The 18,782-nt window shown below is 36.1% G+C and overlaps 1 protein-coding gene and 1 long non-coding RNA gene across 5 annotated transcripts in view; one reads left to right on the top strand and one right to left on the bottom strand.

Moving 5' to 3' along the window:
* si:ch211-191a24.3 (tensin-3) overlaps positions 1 to 18,782 on the bottom strand; it is a 61,523-nt gene that overhangs the window by 28,280 nt on the left and 14,461 nt on the right. For all 4 annotated transcript variants that reach the window (XM_048208634.1, XM_048208633.1, XM_048208635.1 and 1 more), the window contains 6 exons: positions 18,423 to 18,483; positions 18,209 to 18,284; positions 17,877 to 18,006; positions 15,967 to 16,044; positions 15,401 to 15,502; positions 2,001 to 2,840 (listed from right to left, as the gene is read on the bottom strand). In XM_048208634.1, coding sequence (XP_048064591.1) covers positions 2,001 to 2,840; positions 15,401 to 15,502; positions 15,967 to 16,044; positions 17,877 to 18,006; positions 18,209 to 18,284; positions 18,423 to 18,483 — 1,287 coding nt within the window. The remainder of the gene's footprint in view (positions 1 to 2,000; positions 2,841 to 15,400; positions 15,503 to 15,966; positions 16,045 to 17,876; positions 18,007 to 18,208; positions 18,285 to 18,422; positions 18,484 to 18,782) is intronic.
* Positions 9,091 to 16,337, top strand: LOC125279137. Its single transcript, XR_007187320.1, has 2 exons — positions 9,091 to 9,228; positions 15,951 to 16,337. It is a non-coding gene; the product is annotated as an uncharacterized LOC125279137 (long non-coding RNA).

Consider the following 18,782-nt stretch of genomic DNA (forward strand, 5'->3'; position numbering starts at 1 on the left):
CTTGAGCTTCAGTGGAAGCAAAAAACATCTGAATGTCTGTACAGAAAAAATCACATGATCAATAACGCAAATTTGCTTATTCCATAAGTGACAGTCCAGAATCTTAAAAATTCTTATTCATTTTACATAACATTTCTTGGTTATTGAATCTTTTTAATCCTAAACTTTTTGATTATTTGCAGGTTTAAACAAAATGACTATAAAACATGGTAATAATTGATTACAAATGGTCAGCAGTACAAGCTCTGTTAACTATCACTGTAAAAATCCTCAAGACTCAACGATGGGGAAAGACAACATGTTTTGTGTGTCAGGATACGCTCGCTTCAAAAGCATTCCTCAGCCCTTACACCATGTGTATTCAAACACACACACACACACACACACACACACACACACACACGCACACACGCGCACACACACACGCACACGCACACACCCCTCAGGGCATATATCTGGTGACATACTACAGTAATAATAACACCATGCATAGATTTCTGTTCATCAGGATGAATTCACCACTCAACTCAAGGACTCTCCATTCCAGGTGCCAGAGCTGCTCTGACATGAGCTGATCCTGCCGAAAGGATCTTAGGATCTTATAAAAGAGTAGAAAAGGGACACATGCAAGGCAGGGGACACACTTCAAAAGCAACAAGACCCGTTCAGTCTGCTTAGGGTCAAAGGAGCCAGAGTATTGAGTTCATGCAGACTGCATCACAGATGTGTTTGGTAAAGAGCTGCAGTCAATATAACATTATTAGGAAGTCACTAAATAGTTGTCAAGGGCAGTTTTATTACACCACTAGAAATATGATTATGTCAAATTTTAAACAAAAAGGCAGCTCAGAGGTCACAATTACAGGATGCAAGCACTCCATACTAGACCTGGATGTTTATATATTCAAACACAGTCACGCTTACACACACACACACACACACACACACACACACAGAGAGAGAGAGAGAGAGAGAGAGAGAGAGAGAGAGAGAGAGAGAGAGAGAGAAATGAAAGGCAGGACTTTATTTTCTTTAGCAAACCTGTCAGGAGCTGCACATAGAGACCCATTGTATGTTACTTGTGTGCATTTATTAACATAAATTAGGCCCCTGCCAATAGAAACCTCAATGGAAACATCAATTCAAAGTCACTAGACTGCAGGCTCAGAAATTAACCAGTGAACCATGCAAAAATCCCACTGAAAGCAACAAAAATGCATATATATTTGAAATGTGATGGTAATATATATGCTTACATACATACACAGTATCATTCAAAAGTTCGGGGTCTATAAAATTTTATATGTTTTTGAAAGAATTTGAAAGTGAGTCTATTATGCTCACCAAGGTTGTGTTTATTTGATTAAAAATGCAATAAATGGAGTAATATTGTGAAATAATATTACAATTTAAAGTTTTCAGCATCATTACACATGATCCTTCAGAAATCATTCTAATACGTTGATTTGATGCTTAAAAAACTTCTCATTATTATCAATGTTGAAAACAGTTACTTTTTCCATGATTATTTGATGAATAGAAAGTTCAAAATAACAGCATTTATTTGAAATAAAAATCTTTTGTAATATTTTAAATGTCACTTTTGATCAATTTAATGAAATATATCTTCTTTTGAAATGTAGTGTATATAAAATAAACACCATTTTGTTGGATGTGTTATGATGTCTCTTTACAGTTACTTTTGTATTAGATATTCAATTGATTTTACAACCATAACAATGAAATGCTGAGTATTTATTTCAATTAAAATTAAAGTATCTGATATAAACTGACAGACTGCTATTGGTTTGTTTAGAAAAAAACAAATATAACATACACTGCACTAGACCATCTAAAGTAGCTGTCGCAAATTAATTTATCCTTTGTGTCAGAAGTATCGCAAGCTAAAATATAACTTGAACTGTTTTTGGTGGACTGCTGGTCAGCTGGAATCAATAAATGGATTTAGGATTGGTGAATGTATCAGGATTTGCTCTTACCTGATTGGTGGGATTTGGCCTTTTCACCTGAGTGCGTCTTTCCATTGGTGTGAAGGGAGGCTGAGCGGGTCATGTGACTCCTTGCTTGTGTAGGGATTGGCTCAAAGTCAGGGTCGAGGTCCAGGATCAGCTGATTGAGCTGTTCGATTGATTGATCTACATCCAAAGCCAGTGTTGCAAACTCATCGTCCTTGTCTGGCTCTGACTGAGCCTCTGGAAAGCCGTTGTCTGGTAATGAAGGTTTGCTTGCACCTCTGTGGAGCTCCATCTCCTTCTTGTGTTTGTCTGATGGAGTGTGTGTGTTAGAGGTGGACTGCGACACCGACTGCTGCTGTTTCACCCATATATGTGTCTGATATCCAGCAGGTACTATAGAGTGTATGAGCGTGTTTGAGGAACTCACATCATCTCTAAATGTGGCAGGAGGAGCATTACTTTGACAATAATCTGATTGGATGGAGGTCTGACATTCACCTGAAGACAAATCAGATAATTCCTTTGAAGACAGCGTGTCTTTAGAGTCTGAAACAGCAGCATTAGGGGTGGTGATGTCGTCGTCATCATCTATAATGTCTGTCTCCCGCTCTATGAACAGAGCTTCGCCGTTTAAATGTCTGGAATGATCAAATGCAGCTTGACCGGCTATAGGGTCATGTCTCGGGATGTCTAGAGAAGGTTGTTCCTCCTCCATTCTGGGCCCAGGAGTAACTCTGTGGAGCTGGGTATGCTCCTCAGAGCTGTAGCTGATTGTGAGGCCAGAGGCTTGTCCTCCAGTCCACTGGGAGGAGCTGGAGAGTCCAGAGTCACTGCTCAGAGAATGGGTGCCTTCATTTGGCTTGGCTGTGGAAGAAAGAATGAAAAGAATCAGTACAAGAGTGATGCAGGGATGACATAAATTTGTAGGCCAACCTGGAAGCTAGCATCACACTGGATCCCTCAACAAAAACCCAACAGGATTTTTCCATAGGCTTTTGGATTATCGCAAAAAACAAGATCTGTGATCAACAAAAGTTTATGATACTTACACATTTTACACATCTTCACAAATGAACACAGCTTTTATGAATTTTGAAGCCTAAATACAATCGGCAGAAGTAAAAAGCTAAACATAGGCTATAAACAAACTACACCACGGTTGCATGACTTCAACGTCACCATTGCTTCCGACAACTTTCAGTTTTTATCTAAAAAGCATTTTCCCTTAAAGTTTGAGTTAGAATAGTTTATAAGAGCATGATTATAAGCACAACAAGGCTGAAAAAGCGGATTGAGTTTACTTGTTCGGCGTGATGACGTTTAATGTCCGCGACAGCCTCTGCAGTCCCATTTAGCCACTTGTTAGCAACCACCTTTTTCAAGACACATAACAGCTTAAAAAAAAAACAGGAGTGGGGTAATACTGATGTGTTTTATGTCATAGAATAAAACACGAAAGTGTTTCGAGCTTGTGCTCACCACAGACCTTATTTCAGCAATTTAACCCACTCAAAAAACACATTGACTTTGGGACGATGGAACCTGAAGTGCTAAAATGCTAATTCGTTTTGGGTTTTGGCCTACAAAAATGCATCATCACTGCACCACTATATACATTTACGGGATTAAAAAAAGTTGCATTTCAATTCACAGTGACCCTACGTAATGTTCACTACTCCCTACAATTGACAACATTTGTTTTGAGTGCCTTGCAACATAATGAAACAAACACTTTGGGCAGCAAATATAACATATATAGTTCTAGAAGACATAATATCTTTAAAATAAATTATATTAAAATAAATTATTATATTAATAATATATTATAATAATATTTAAAATATATAATATTAGATTAATTATATATAACCCCTAATCTTGGTGACTATTACAATCTTCAATACGAACATAAATGTGATTTCTTCTAAATGTTTATGTGATTTACGTTTGCATTTCACTTTCTGTAAAATTATATATTGACCAGTGTTGCCAAGTCTGCGGTTTTCCCTCGGAATTGGGATACTTTAACACTGTTGCCGTGGGTTGTTTTTCATGTCCGGGTGTTGAAGCAACCCCAAATAACATGATATTTAGTCCCTGGAATGTGAATTTTACCAGGGGAGCCCCACCAAAACAGAGATCTTTATGCGATTGGGCTAGTTTTGAGTAGCAATTGGGTGGGTTTTGTTGTGAAAACCTGGCAACCCTGATATCGATGTACACTTGTGTCCTTTGCTGTTCGCAGTGCCCTTTGGGCTGAACATAAACGCTTTTTATGATTTGAAAAAATCCCTCAAGACGCTTATAGAGTACCTCAGGGATGACGTGTTTTTGTAGGCCAACCCGGAAGTTAGCGGCGCACGGGTTCCCTCGGTTGAAAGCCTATGCATTTTCCAATAGACTTTTGGAAAATCGCAGAAAATAAGCTCTGTGTTTAACAAAGGGTTATGACACTTACACGTTTTGTCTATCAAGATAATCTTTACAAGTTAACACAACATTTATACATTTTGAAGCCTAAATAAAGTCATCAGATATAAAAAGCTAACAGTAGGCTATAAACGGACTACAGCACACCATGGTCGCGGATCAACGTCGTCACCACCAAGCTTCCTTAAACTTTATTTAGAAAACAACTTTATTTAAAAACATGCTCACTGATTATGATCTGCGCGGTGTATGAATACTTATCCACTTTTTCATGAGAAATGCTGTCCAAATGTCCTGTTTTTAATGATGACGTCTAAAGTCCCCGCCAAAGGAAGTAGTCCCTTTTAGCAATTTGTTAGCAACTGCCGATTTTAAGACACAGTAAAAGTTTAAAAAAAAAATCACAAATGGGTTATAGCTGGTGTGTTTTATGTCATAGATCAAAACGTGAAAGTATTTAGAGGCTTTGTTAACCACAGACCGATTTCAGGCGATTTAGCAAAAACCCATAGACTTGACGGCGTTGGAACCGGAAGTCCTAAAATGCTAACTCGCTTCCGGATTTTGCCTACAAAAATGCGTCATCCCTGAGGCACTCTATAAAGCATTCAAGTCCTCTTGAACTTGATTTTTATGAGTTGGGAAGTCATAATTATGACGTAATGTGCATTCAAATCACTTTGGTCGGAGCAAGATGGGCAATGTACCTTTTCTATAAAAAAAATTCAGAAAGGTTTTTACTTCTACAAAATCATCAAAAAATAATGTACATCAGATGTGTTTTTGCTTATGTTTTACTCAAATTGAAGGTGTTGTAAACTGAATTGTTATATTCATCATAATTGTACAATACTAGCATATTTGGTAGCCATTGTATCTGGCCTATATGACTTTACAATGACACCTACTGGTGTGGAAGAAACATTATGCAAAAGCAAAAGATTTCAGCTACATTTGCAATTATAGAGACTTTCCCAGTTGTATTTGGCATCCATGATCTGTGTGCATGTACTTCATTTTAAACACGTTTGTCAGGCCAGAAGTACTTATCTTCACCCACTCCTCATTTACATTTAGACCTGTGTGTCATAGTCTGGGGTACAGTGGTAATGTTAACACGTCTCTAGCGAGTTGCAGACACCTTAGTCATCACACAAATACACAGACCTAGATTTGTCTTTGTGCGGCCATTGTGTGTGTTCTAGCAAAGACAAATCAGTCAGCCAGCGGCAGCTGAACACAGATCGCAGCAGATAGCATCCATGTGTCACGACACACTCAGAGTCTCGCAGCATTGATCATGACTGATAACACATATCTATTGTTCAACGTGAAGCCAGAAGGCAGCATCACACATGCAGGCTGTACAAACACACGTAAACACCGACATTTAGCATCACGCCACACTCAATTTTGACAATTGAGTGCTGCAGGGATGAAGTATTTTTATAGGCCAAAACCAGGAAAAGAGTTAGCATTTTAGCACTACCAGCTGCATCGTCCTGAAGTCAATAGGAGTTTTTGGTTAAATGCCTGAAATAAGGTGTGTGGTGAACACAAGCTCAAGATATTTTCATGTTTTATTCTACGAAATAAAATACATCAGTAATACCGCCACATGATTTGATAAAGCTTTTATTTGTCTTGAAAAAGGCATTTGCTTACAAGTGTCTCAATGGGACTGAAGAGGTTGTCGTAGACATTAAAAGTCATCAGCCGAACAGATAAACTCACTTACTCACTAGTCCGCTTCCACAGCCTTGTTGTTTTTATAATAATGCTCTTGTAAACTCATCTCAACTTAAACTATCAGGCAAAATGCATTTAAACAAACACTGAAAGTGTTGACAGAAGCTTAGTGATGGTGATGCTGAAGTTTGTTTATAGCCTACATTTAGCTTTTTACTTCTGCCGACTGTATTTAGGCTTCAAAATTCATAAAAGTTGTGTTCATCTGTTAAGATCACATTAACAAAACATTTAAGAATCACAAACTTTAGTTGATCACAGAGCTTATTTTCTAATATAAGTTAAAACCAATGGAAAAATCCTTATGAAAAACCCTAAATCTTAACATTTAAATTAATCATTTGATATAATGCACTTAATGTGCACACGTTTTTAAATTGTACTTATATTTAAAAATACCAGTATGTAATTACATCTGTACCCTGAAAGAAATATTATCGTTATAATATTTCGGTTATCACAACATTTTTTCTTTTGTTAAATCAACTTAAATAATTAAAGTGGTACAGATAACATAATATTTTGTGTTTCTGTTGATTAAATCAATTCATTGTATTAACTCAAATTTTTAATTTCAATGAACTCAAAATTTTAAGGCAATCAGGTAACTTATTTTAAGTTAAACAAACAATTCTTTTTTTACAGTGTAATTAATTTCTGCAATTACATTGTCGACCCTACCACTTAAATCAACTCTTTAACCTAACTAGACCACCAAACCTGCACTCTAAAAACTAATTCAGGGGACCTTTAGTCATTACTTATATATATATATATATTGTTGTGAAATAAAAAAATCAAGTTCTGAAATGCTGTTAGACTTTTTACTTGTAATTGTTATTTTATTGAGCTTGGATGACACACAAATTATGCCTATTGATTCGATATACTATCATGACTTGTCATAGTTTAACATTTTCAGTTCATCAAAAATGTATTTAATTTTAAGTTCTGTTAATGTAAAATACAACCTGATGACGTGTAAACGTGTTTCATTGTTTTGAGTTGTATGAACACTTCTTTTAATTTAGACGAACTTAAGTTAAGTGAAACTGGACTGGGATTTATATTTCCCATCATGCTTTGCCCATGGCACTTGAAAGGGAGAGTAAATGCTAAAATTAAGTGTTATATAATGTTTTTTGCACAAGATTAATGGTAAGGGAGATTTAGCAGTAATTAGTGATTTATTATGCTAATTTAGTAGAGTTTCTGTTAATGTGGGTTTTTGGAGATTTACCATCATGGTGACAAGCGGTGCTTGGTAAGTTCATGTTACTTAGAAATGTGTTTTATTGTGTCCAAAAAGCGTCTTCACCTTACTTAAAACATTATGTTGGATCAACTCAAAATATTGCTTTGAATTAATGTAATTCTCCCAATTGGCTTAAGTTAAAAATTCTAGTGGAAAACGTTAACATTTTTTTTTTGTTGAACCAATGTTTTATTTTTTAGAGTGTGCCCCGTACCATACCCATATCCCACCTAAATAGTAGCAAAAGTGTTCTTCAATACAACATGAATACATTAAGTACACTGTACTTCAATATGTAGTAGTGAAAGGCACCTAGACTGTTCAGACAATGGCAAAACTGGTCAGTATGTCAACTGGTGAAAAACAGACTCTTTTTAACTAAACCAGTAAAGCTTCTCTAGTCTCAAGAGGCTGAAATCCAAATACCAGGCATGCATGATAAAATGCCACAGCTGGCAAATCTCTCACACACAAACACACACACCCAACAACTGAGATTCAACAGTCACCATACTATCATACAAACTTTATCATATTCTAAAATAAATATTTAACAGACCACTTGATCAAAACAAACTCGCTCAATGCCTCAAACAGACCAATGGATCAACACAACAAACTTGACTTTGACTTTCAATATGACCTTGCATTTAACAAAAAGTCATTTCTTAGTCATATTTCTTAATATTCTGCACATGTTTTATCAGTGTTTTTCAAAAGCAAAACCAAAAACTCTCAAAAGTACTTCAAAAGTGACAACTTTTCCTGATAAATGAAGCACAACTGCGTTCGTCTATCACAAGAGCTTTCAACAGCTCACAGAATAAATCAGCCGTCTTGCTGTTGAAAGTGTATCCCACCACCTCGCACCACTTCAAAAATGCACGGAGCGGCACAAACCTAATGCTTTCCAGAAACATCCTCTCGAATCAGACCCCAAAGGTATCTGAGAGGACAACAGATGACTTTGACCATGGAAACTATCACAAAGAGCAAGAGAAAGAGACACAAGTGAAAAGAGAGAGCGTTTATACAATATACAAAAAAAAGAAAAACAAACTATATTTCTTGAATGAATAAAGAAAGGGGGGAAAAGGCAAGCAGTCCTGACCGTGTTTATCCTGCAAGCGACTGTTCCCATTTAGTCCTGCATGCCCTGTCTTTCTGTCCTTCTCGCCTCATGCAGTTTTAAACAGACAGGCAGCTTGCATTCTTTCCCATAAGGTGATAACAGCTCCCCTGGGTCTCCTTTTCTTTCCTCTTCTTCTTTTTCTTTCTCTCAGTCAATCTTTTTCCTCCCTTTCCCCTGTTTTCCCTCCTCCCTTTTCTCTTACAGTGCTGCTCGCTCTCCCCGTCTCTCTCTCTCCACCTCCACACACAGGTAACCCCTTTCAGGTGCCCCTCCTGGGTGTACGGGAAAATCCTGGCTTGGGAAGCATTATTCCGCTTGAACCAGCCAATGCTCCTCGGAACACAGCTGTACACACACACATATGCTTGTTGTAGAGTGCGCACGGACGCTCGGAGGACCTTGAGCCTTCCAAATATGGAGTGGGGAATGTAAACAGAAGGGCGGAGTTATGTGTGGGTGGAGAGATGGAGTGCAGAGACACAGAGAGAAGGAGAGAGATAAGGGAGATATTGATGTACTAAAGAACAAGAGTGCCAGGTAAAAAGAAACACAAAATGATGAAAGGGAGATTGAAAGAAAGCAAAAGAAAGATAACAGGAGAGAGAAAAAACAGCATGAAACTTTGGTCGGCTGGCAGTAGCATTCCTTCAGACTGTTTGTCGCTGCGACTGGCAATAATTACAGACGTAAGTGTGTGTTAGTGAGCGTGTGTAATTCTATATTTGAGCTTATGTATTGTAAATTGTAAAGGCTGTTTGTGCTCCAACCATGAGGTATCTCTAAATTACACGGCTGCTTGGGACGGAATCACACAACCAGATGTGCATCAAGCCTCAGTCCCATATGACACACGCACATTAAGCTGTTGGGATTGATTTTTTACAGTTGTGAACAGAAACTCCCAGTCTTTAAATATCCGGCCCTGGAATTTCCAATTTTTGTGCATAGTCCAACATTTTGCTATCTGAAACACTAGACTCTGTATAGACAAAAACAAAACAAAACAAAGGGCCACCATAACAAGAGTAACTTACTAGTTCCCTGATCACTGAACTTTAACTGGACAAGGAGTACAAAGTTCATTTTCATAAAGTTAAACACTCACTATGTTCCGCTCCCTGAAGCAGTTACGTCTGCAAAACTCAATATTGTGTATTTGGGAAGGTGGGGTAAGATGTGCCAGCCACCTTGAATTTTGTTATGTTACTCTATACAGTACTGTTCAAAAGTTTTGGGTCAGTGAGTTTTTTTACATTTTTTTAAGAAAAGCAAGGATGAAATAAATTGACCAAAAGTGGCAATAAATACAACAAAATGTTACAGAAGATTTCTATTTTATATAAACGTTTAACTTTGAACTTCTGGGAAAAAAAGCATTACGTTTTCACACAAATATTAAGCAGCACAACTGTTTTCCCGCAAATGACATGCAAGGAAAAAAGTAAATTGTGTGCACGATTTAGTAATTCGTTCCCTTGATTTACAAAATTTTGCGCATGATTAACTAATTCATTCCCTTGATCTATAAATCGTGCACACAATTTAGCAAATAGAGGGAACAAATTAGTACATTGTGCACACAATATAGTAAATCAGTGGAACAAATTAGTCAATTGTGCGCACTATTTTTTTCTGCATGTCATGTGTGGGGCTCCATAGTTTTCAACATGGATAATAATCGGAAATGTTTCTTCAGCACCAAATCAGCATATCAGAATGATTTCTGAAGGATCATGTGACACTGAAGACTGGAGTAATGATGCTGAAAATTCAGCTTTGGTCACACGAATAAATTACATTTTACATATATAAAATATTAAATATATTACATTTATAAATATATTAAAATTAAAAAACAGTTATTTTAAATTGTAATATTTTACAAAATTATTAATTGTTTTTGTGTTTTTCAAAAACATTAAAATGTCTTAGAGACCCTAACTTTTGAACAGTAGTTTATCATATAGTTCCCATAATTTTTAGCCTTAAAGGTGCCCTAGAATCAAAAATTGAATTTACCTTGGCATAGTTGAATAACAAGAGTTCAGTACATGGAAATGACATACAGTGAGGCTCAAACACCATTGTTTCCTCCTTCTTGTGTAAATCTCATCATTAATCATTAATATGTACGCCCACAATATTTGCATATACCAGCTCATGTTCAAGGCATTAGACAAGGGCAGACAGTATTAACGTCTGGATCTGTGCACAGCTGAATCATCAGACTAGGTAAGCAAGCAAGGACAATAGCGAAAAATGGCAGATGGAGCAATAATAACTGACATGATCCATGATTACATGACATTTTTAGTGATATTTGTAAGTTGTCTTTATAAATGTTTCGTTAGCATGTTGCTAATGTACTGTTAAATGTGGTTAAAGTTACCATCGTTTATTACTGTATTCACGGAGACAAGAGCCGTTGCTATTTTCATTTTTAAACACTTGCAGTCTGTATAATTCATAAACACAACTTCATTCTTTATAAATCTCTCCAACAGTGTGTAATGTTAGCTTTAGCCACGGAGCACAGCCTCAAACTCATTCAGAATCAAATGTAAACATCCAAATAAATACTATACTCACATGATCCGACGCATGCATGCAGCATGCATGACGAACATCTTGTAAAGATCCATTTGAGGATTATATTAGCTGTGTGAACTTTGTTTATGCACTGTTTTATAGTCGAGAGCTCGGGAGGGCAGGGAGCGAGAGATTTAAAGGGGCCGCAGCCTGAATCGGTGCATAGTTAATGATGCCCCAAAATAGGCAGTTAAAAAAATTAATAAAAAAAATCTATGGGGTATTTTGAGCTGAAACTTCACAGACACATTAAGGGGACACCTTAGACTTATATTACATCTTGTGAAAGAACGTTCTAGAGCACCTTTAAATCTTTCTTTATTTTTGAGGAATAGGGATATTTTTACATTTTTTACTTAATTGACATTGTTGGCTTGTAAAGTAAATGATTTATACTGAAATAAAGGCTTATTTCAAATTGTATCAACCCTGTTATCACAAAGTTTTTCCAATTTAAAGTAACCAACTATGCCCAAAATAAAAACTTTGTTATAATGCCATAAAATAATACTGCCAATAAAATCATCTCTCACATTTAGCCGTTAGACATTAAGTCTTCCAGAACAATTTTATTTTATATATTACAATAAAATATCAACTTTATTATCATGATTTTTTATAGTAACCATCTAATAACTGAAAAGTGGATATTTGTAAAAATATCAACTTTGAAATAGCTTTCTAAAAAGCACACTGTAGTTTCACAATCTTGAGCTTGTAATTGACCCTTTGCCTGGAGTTTGATTGACAGGTGATCTAACCAATCATAATGCAGAATCCGCTCTTATGTCTGACAAAGTCAGTCAGGAGAGTCAGAAAATTAATGTAGGTGGACTTGAGCCAAAGTCCCTTTAAGACAAGTCATTTCACTCGGCGACCACCTTAGAAACGCCTCTTGGGCAAGCAAGTGCAGCTCCTATCTCTTTGAATGGGGAAACATCAAATTCTCCAAAGCTGTTCACCAAGCTTTCGATTAAATTTCATATTTGAAATCACCAATGAAATCTAACAACAACTGTCTCGTAAATTTTGTTTCTAAACGCTAGAATCATGACAAAAAATGCCATTTTTCAGGCTGGATCGAGCTAATGTGCCTAACGGCTGCTGCAGTGACGCGATGACTTTACCAACCGGCGATTGGCTCTTATTTAGAACGCGGGACTTATTCCGCCATATTGTGTGTTGCACTTTCTCCCATTCAAAACAATATGAGTGAAGCGTCTATGATGTTATTCTAGTCTTTGCTTAACCTTAAAAATGTATGTGTACTGACATCTTTTCTCGGTAGAAACAGCATTCCTTCTGATGTTCATTCATGTTTACTTGATGCTATAAATTAACTAGTAGGAAGACATGATCGGTTCACGAGCAGCTTGAACCAAGACATTACAGCGATCTGTCACGACACATTAAAGAGCCACAGAATGGTATTTGTTTAAATTTCTTTAAAAATTACAAAATTTAAGACTTTGTTTCATATCAAAAGTAACTTGTCCTGTCTTGTCTGTCGAAGTGTTGTGTCTTCTTTGCTCCACGATGTATTTTTTGCTGCATGAGAACATGATGTGTGGCGTGAGAGCGGCATGGCTTGTCGGACAAAGCAACAGTAACTAAAGGGGGTGGGTCTTTGCGAATGGACAATATCAAATTGAAATGTACAATTATCAACCCCATTACTGTTAAATCTGTTTCCTTTCAGAAGGCATAATTATATCTATTAAGATTATTAATTTATCCTGTAAAATTTATAAACATCATTTGTATGATTAGATTAATTAAATATTTAAAAAATCTATATATTTTATATATCACCTTTTTACATAGAATAATCCAATACCATTATGCTTGCTGTCAATAATATATCACAGCGTATTATTTTCTTCTCTGCTTTATTTCTCTTTGTCTAGAAGACAAATTAAAAACTGGCAGTAAATGTTAGCCCATACCCTACATACTGGCCCTTGAATAACACGAGTCATTTGGGTCTGTTATGTCTGAGCTCCATCCCACTGCTTTGATATTCTGACTCGCTCTTCTGGACAAAACATCATATACTTTGAGCAGCTCTCTATTACTACAGTTCATTTAGTGCAGCAACGTTAACATTTACAGTAATTACAAACCCTCAAGGGAAAGGCAATAGCATGGCGCACTGTGGCGGTACTATGGTAACTGGCAGGTCATTATGGTCTGGAGGCCTCAGACCAAACAAGATTAGATTGGGGTCAAATACAAGAATTTTACTATTATTGTATAGGGGGTTAAGCTTTTCCACCCACCCTGAACAGTCCCGCACAGCCTCATATGTTCCAATTAACCTCAGCGAACAGTGCCCAGACTTAATAACGGTAGTACAGTTAAAGCATGTTTCCTGTAGCAGACCGTAACTTCACAATTACTAGACCATTACAGAGACTTCATGTCTGAGAAAACTATTCTTTGCATCCTGACATAAACACTGCTTACATGTGCATTCATGCTTTTGTTTTCCTCTCCTAAAATAAATACCCACAATCCCATGGTTTCACCATGGAAGTCCCACAAGAGGCCTATGAAGTACAATGAAAACATGTCCCAAATTAGTGAATCCAAAGCCAGATTTAGTGCGCTTGTAGGATGTTAATAAAGTGTATACAGACTCAGTTTGAAACTCTACAACACTCCAGAAAACAAAAGAGATGTGATGTGTCACAAAAGTTAAAACAACTGTGATTCATGATGATTCATAACATGAGCAAAAAAGAAAGAGAGATGTGATGGATTTAAAAAATGAACGTACAACAAATCATTGTACAGTGATAATCGTCCAATATTTGGCCTTTTTGACTAATAATTATAATCACTTTGCTGATTAGCAGAACTTTTCCCTTGTTATTTTCCTTAGCGGACCAATAGTTTGAGTGAATTATTGTGTGAATAAACTTAAGTTAAATCAACTCTGCTCAGAGAACATATGGTCCCTCTCTATATAGACTTAAAATAACACTGAAGCACAGTTAAAGTTAATGAGATAATATGCTGTTTGTGGAGTTGTGTAACTAATCAGATCTTGAGAGATTTATATTCAGTTGAGTTCATCTTAGGCTGTGGCTGGAAGTCAGTTGTAGTTCTTGTGTTTCTCTTCAGTGATTCTGCTTGTTAACAGCAGGTGTTCATCACTAATGCTCAATCATCACTTAATTAATCACTTAATTATCTCATTAACTTTAATTCTGATTTTGCTGTGTTTAACTCTCTTTTGCTGTGTAGTTGTCACAAGGGCTAGATCTCAGTATATATGAAATGTTGTGTTAATGATTATTTAGTGGTCGATATTGGTTTTCGCTTCCAAAACACATTGGCCAAACAGAAAAATGTATCAGCCGATGCCGATATTTAAAAAATACCAAATATCAGTCGACCGCTCATTCTTTTACAACAATGCTTGTTTTCATTTCACTCAAAACCCACTTAGATTATATATATATATATATATATATATATTTTTTTTTTTTTTTTTTTTTTTTTTTTTTTACTTTTGTGCTTCATAACTGCCTTACTGTTTCAATATTTCTGAAACGCAATTAAATTACCAATAACATTTTATCTTCATAAAGCACTTCACATTTCAATATATTTGCTGAATTACACTACCTTTCAAAAGTTTGGGGTCTTAATGTTTTTTAAATAAGTCTCTTCTGATCACCAAGGCTGCATTTATTTGATCACAAATACAGTAAAACAGTAATCTTGTGAAAATTACAATTTAAAAATAAATGTTTTCTATTTTAATGTATTTTAAAATGTAATTTATTCCTGTGATCAAATCTGAATTTTCAGCATCATTACTCCAGTCTTCAGTGTCACATGATCCTTCAGAAATCATTCTAATATGTTGATTTGATGCTCAAGAAACATTTGCGATTATTATCAATGTTGAAATCAGTTGTGCTGCTTAATATTTTTGTGGAAACTGTGATGCTTTTTTTCAGGATTCTTTGATGAATACAATGTTCAAAAGGGCTTTTGTAAATGTACAAAATCTTTTGTAAAATTATAAATGTCTTTACGGTCATGTTTGAATTTAATTAATCCTTGCTGAATAAAAGTATATAAAAAAAATAAAAAAAAATCTTACTGACCCCAAACTTTTGAACATATGTGACAACAAGTCTTGCTTTTCCTGTGTATACAGAAGTTTGGATAGAAGTCTAGATATCGGAATCATGCATTGGAAAACTAAGAGTTCTTTTCTAGACCTTATGAAGAACTTGAGGTGTTCAGTATTACCTGCTGCTGTTAAATTTTCACTGAAGTCCCATTGATCCTGTAGTGAATCCAGAGAGTCTTTTTCAATGACAACGGCTGAACTGTTCCTCCTAGAGCCACAGTCTTGAAATAGAGAAACACAGTGTGATCATTTATAACTAAATTTGTTAAAGGGATAGTTCACCCAAAAATGAAAATTAGGTCATCATTTACTCACTCTCAAGTTGTTCCAAACCTGAATTAATTACTTTCTTCTGTTGAACACAAAAGAAGAAATTTTGAAGAACGTTGGTAACCAAACAGTTGATGACCATTGACTTCTATAGTATTTTTTTTTCTCCATACTATGGAAGTCAGTGGTGCCCCACAACTGTTTGGTTACCCATATTCTTCAAAATATCTTCTTCTGTGTTCAACAGAAGAAAGTAATTAATTCAGGTTTGGAACAACTGGAGAGTGAGTAAATGATGACCAAATTTTCATTATTGAATGAACTATCCCTTTAATTCCTAAACCAGCCATATTGGATAATACAAATTCACAAAGACCTATAAAACATCTTCCATTACAGAGAAATGTGAGGATACCTGAAGCAAGGAATGGATCTCTCTCCGCAATTTCTGAAAAGATCACCTCCACCTCACCGTCCTCAGGGAATCTTGGATCTTGAATGGAGACAAAAGCAAATGATGACTGAAAGGATTGAAAGGGATGGAAAAAACTACGCCACACAGCAATGTGGGAACATCAACACACATGAGTTCAATGATAGTTGATGTATATGTGACTCGTAAGCATACTTGCCACAACCATGTGACTGTTTTCGCTTCTGTCCATCCACATTACAGATGTCTTGATTGTGTAAGGTTTCCCATTGAGTAAGGACCGGAATTACAGAAGTGTTTGTGTAAAGAGTTAAGCTGTCTGACTCTTTCTCAGATCTGCTTGGGCCACCATACATCTTGCCTGTCATTATTTACCAAAAACATTCGGCATGCTCACATGCTCAGTCACGCACTCACTCACACAACAGGAAACACCAATCTGCATTCAAAATAATGAAGTACAGGGCTTGACATTGACACCCGCCAACCCGGGTGTATTTCAGCAGTGGTGTGTAAAGCAGTCACTCCTACTAGGCAATTTGGTGGGTTAAATTGTATATATAATATATTTATTTTTCAACTGAAGTCTTTTAAAAAAAGGCATTTGTACAATGTAGTGTCAAAAATATTGATTTTTCAATACATATCGATACCGAAACTTCCAATACTCATTTTCCTCAGAACAGAGACACAATACCAGCTGCTCTTTCTCTCTCATCTCTCCGACAGCGCAAACCCTCCTCCCCTCACTCACTCGTTTCATTTGCTCCAGATGAATATTGTTGGTGTTACAGGGCTTAAATTTCGCCGTGGGATTGTGCAAATTGTGCAGAATTTTACTCATTCCCGCAGATTTTGTGCTCACACTCAAAGTGTGCACACGTGAAGGTGCCTCTCAGTACTAAATTGAGTTCATTTTTACTGCTTATTGTGCTTAAAAACTCAAATAAAGACAAAATAATGACAAAATGCCGGTCTTGGTGAGTATTCACGTAAACACAGTCAGTTATGTTTTAAGTGAACGTAAACAGTTAAGAAAGAAAACGTCAGGTCTTAAAGTGACAGCAGCCTAATAAACCTGCTGCCAAATTATGAGATGATATTAAAAATATCTTTATGGCAGTTTTCCCCTATGGTATTGATGTCAAAATTGTGGCCAGTGAAAATGCTAAATGGCTAGTAACTTTGGAAAACCACTAGCCACAGTGACTGGGGAGCAAAAAAGTTAATGTCAATCCCTGATGAAGTACAAACATATGTTTGCCACAACCGGTATGGAATACATTAGATAAAAAATATCAAATCAAATAGCGTCTGCAAAACACTGCTGCTTAAAGCTTTTCTCAGAGTCATCTTTAAACTAACTATGAACATTTTCCAATAACAATTGTCAACCAGATTTACAGTAAAAGTCATCAGTTTGAACAATGTATCTAAGTGTCTTTATGTTTGTAGCATGTACTAACATATAAAATAACCATTTCATGCAATGCACTTATTTCTGTACATACATGTTTTTACATTGTACTTATATTTAAAAAATGCCTGTATGTAATTACAGCTGTATTTAAATACTGTAATTACACCTTACCCTTTAACCCACCTTTAACCTTAAACATACCACCAAACCTGTCCCGTACCATACCTGTATCCCACCTCAATAGCAGCAAAAGTGTTTTGTAATACAACATAAACACAATAATTACAATGCACCTAATATAAATGGTGACCATTTTGACTTTTGAATCGTAATGTTTGGTCTTGAAATGTTTATGTGTGCTACAAACGAGATAAAATTTGCAAATGCAAATACTTTCTTAGATTTTTATCTCTTTAAATAATTTTGTGCCACTTTTGTGAGAGATGATTTTTACCAAAAACACTTTGTGTACCTTTGTTGGCATGATCAAGGTCTTCTTTCTGCAAGGAAAGTTGGTCTCCAGACAGAGCGCCGGTGTGAAACTGCACACGAAACACTGTCTCATGAGTCCTCACAGGAACATTTTTATGATAACACGCAATCTGCAGAGAAAGAAGAAATGAAGATGATACATTGTGCAGTTTTCATAAGATTAGTGCAAAAACTAAAATGTCCTCACTGGTTGTCATCATTATATTTCCCTATATAAGTGAGGACATTTGGGCACTATCCCTAACAAGGATAGCCAAACCTTTACACATGCTGTGTGTGTGTGTGTTTGTAAGAGACAGAGAGACGTCTCACCATGACATCACCTTTGATCATCTGTGGGGGCTCCAGAACAAAACACACACTGTCCGTCTGACCTACGGCAACCTGACTGAGAGTTATACACAAGCACTGAATATACACATATTCTAAATATACTGTAGCTAATCACATGGATAAACATGATGATACACATTTTACAAAATCTACTTTTTTATATTGTATTTATATGTAATATCCAGTGTCTTACTGCACTCCTGATGTGTATACTGTCTGCGTGCCTTGATACACTCTGATAAACAGCTGACACACTGAAAACAAACAACCCCAGAGAAAAAACTGCATTACATTCTTTTAATAGTTCACCTAATAGAGATCTCAGTTGTGTCATTAAGTTTTAACTTTGTCTCAGATGTTTCAACGTCCTTGGAGAAATAACAGTGAAAATGAATTAAACTAAATACAGTTGACACACTGTAAATTCATTGTGGAGGTCATATAGCTTATTGTAAAATGGTTTTGGAAGAATCTGATACAGAAATACTTTATTAACCAAGTTTAATGTTAATTTCTACATAAACAACTTAATAGATTTTTAGCGTTTCAAGTT

The sequence above is a fragment of the Megalobrama amblycephala genome, linkage group LG11 (assembly GCF_018812025.1).
Source record: "Megalobrama amblycephala isolate DHTTF-2021 linkage group LG11, ASM1881202v1, whole genome shotgun sequence".
NCBI lineage: Eukaryota > Metazoa > Chordata > Actinopteri > Cypriniformes > Xenocyprididae > Megalobrama > Megalobrama amblycephala.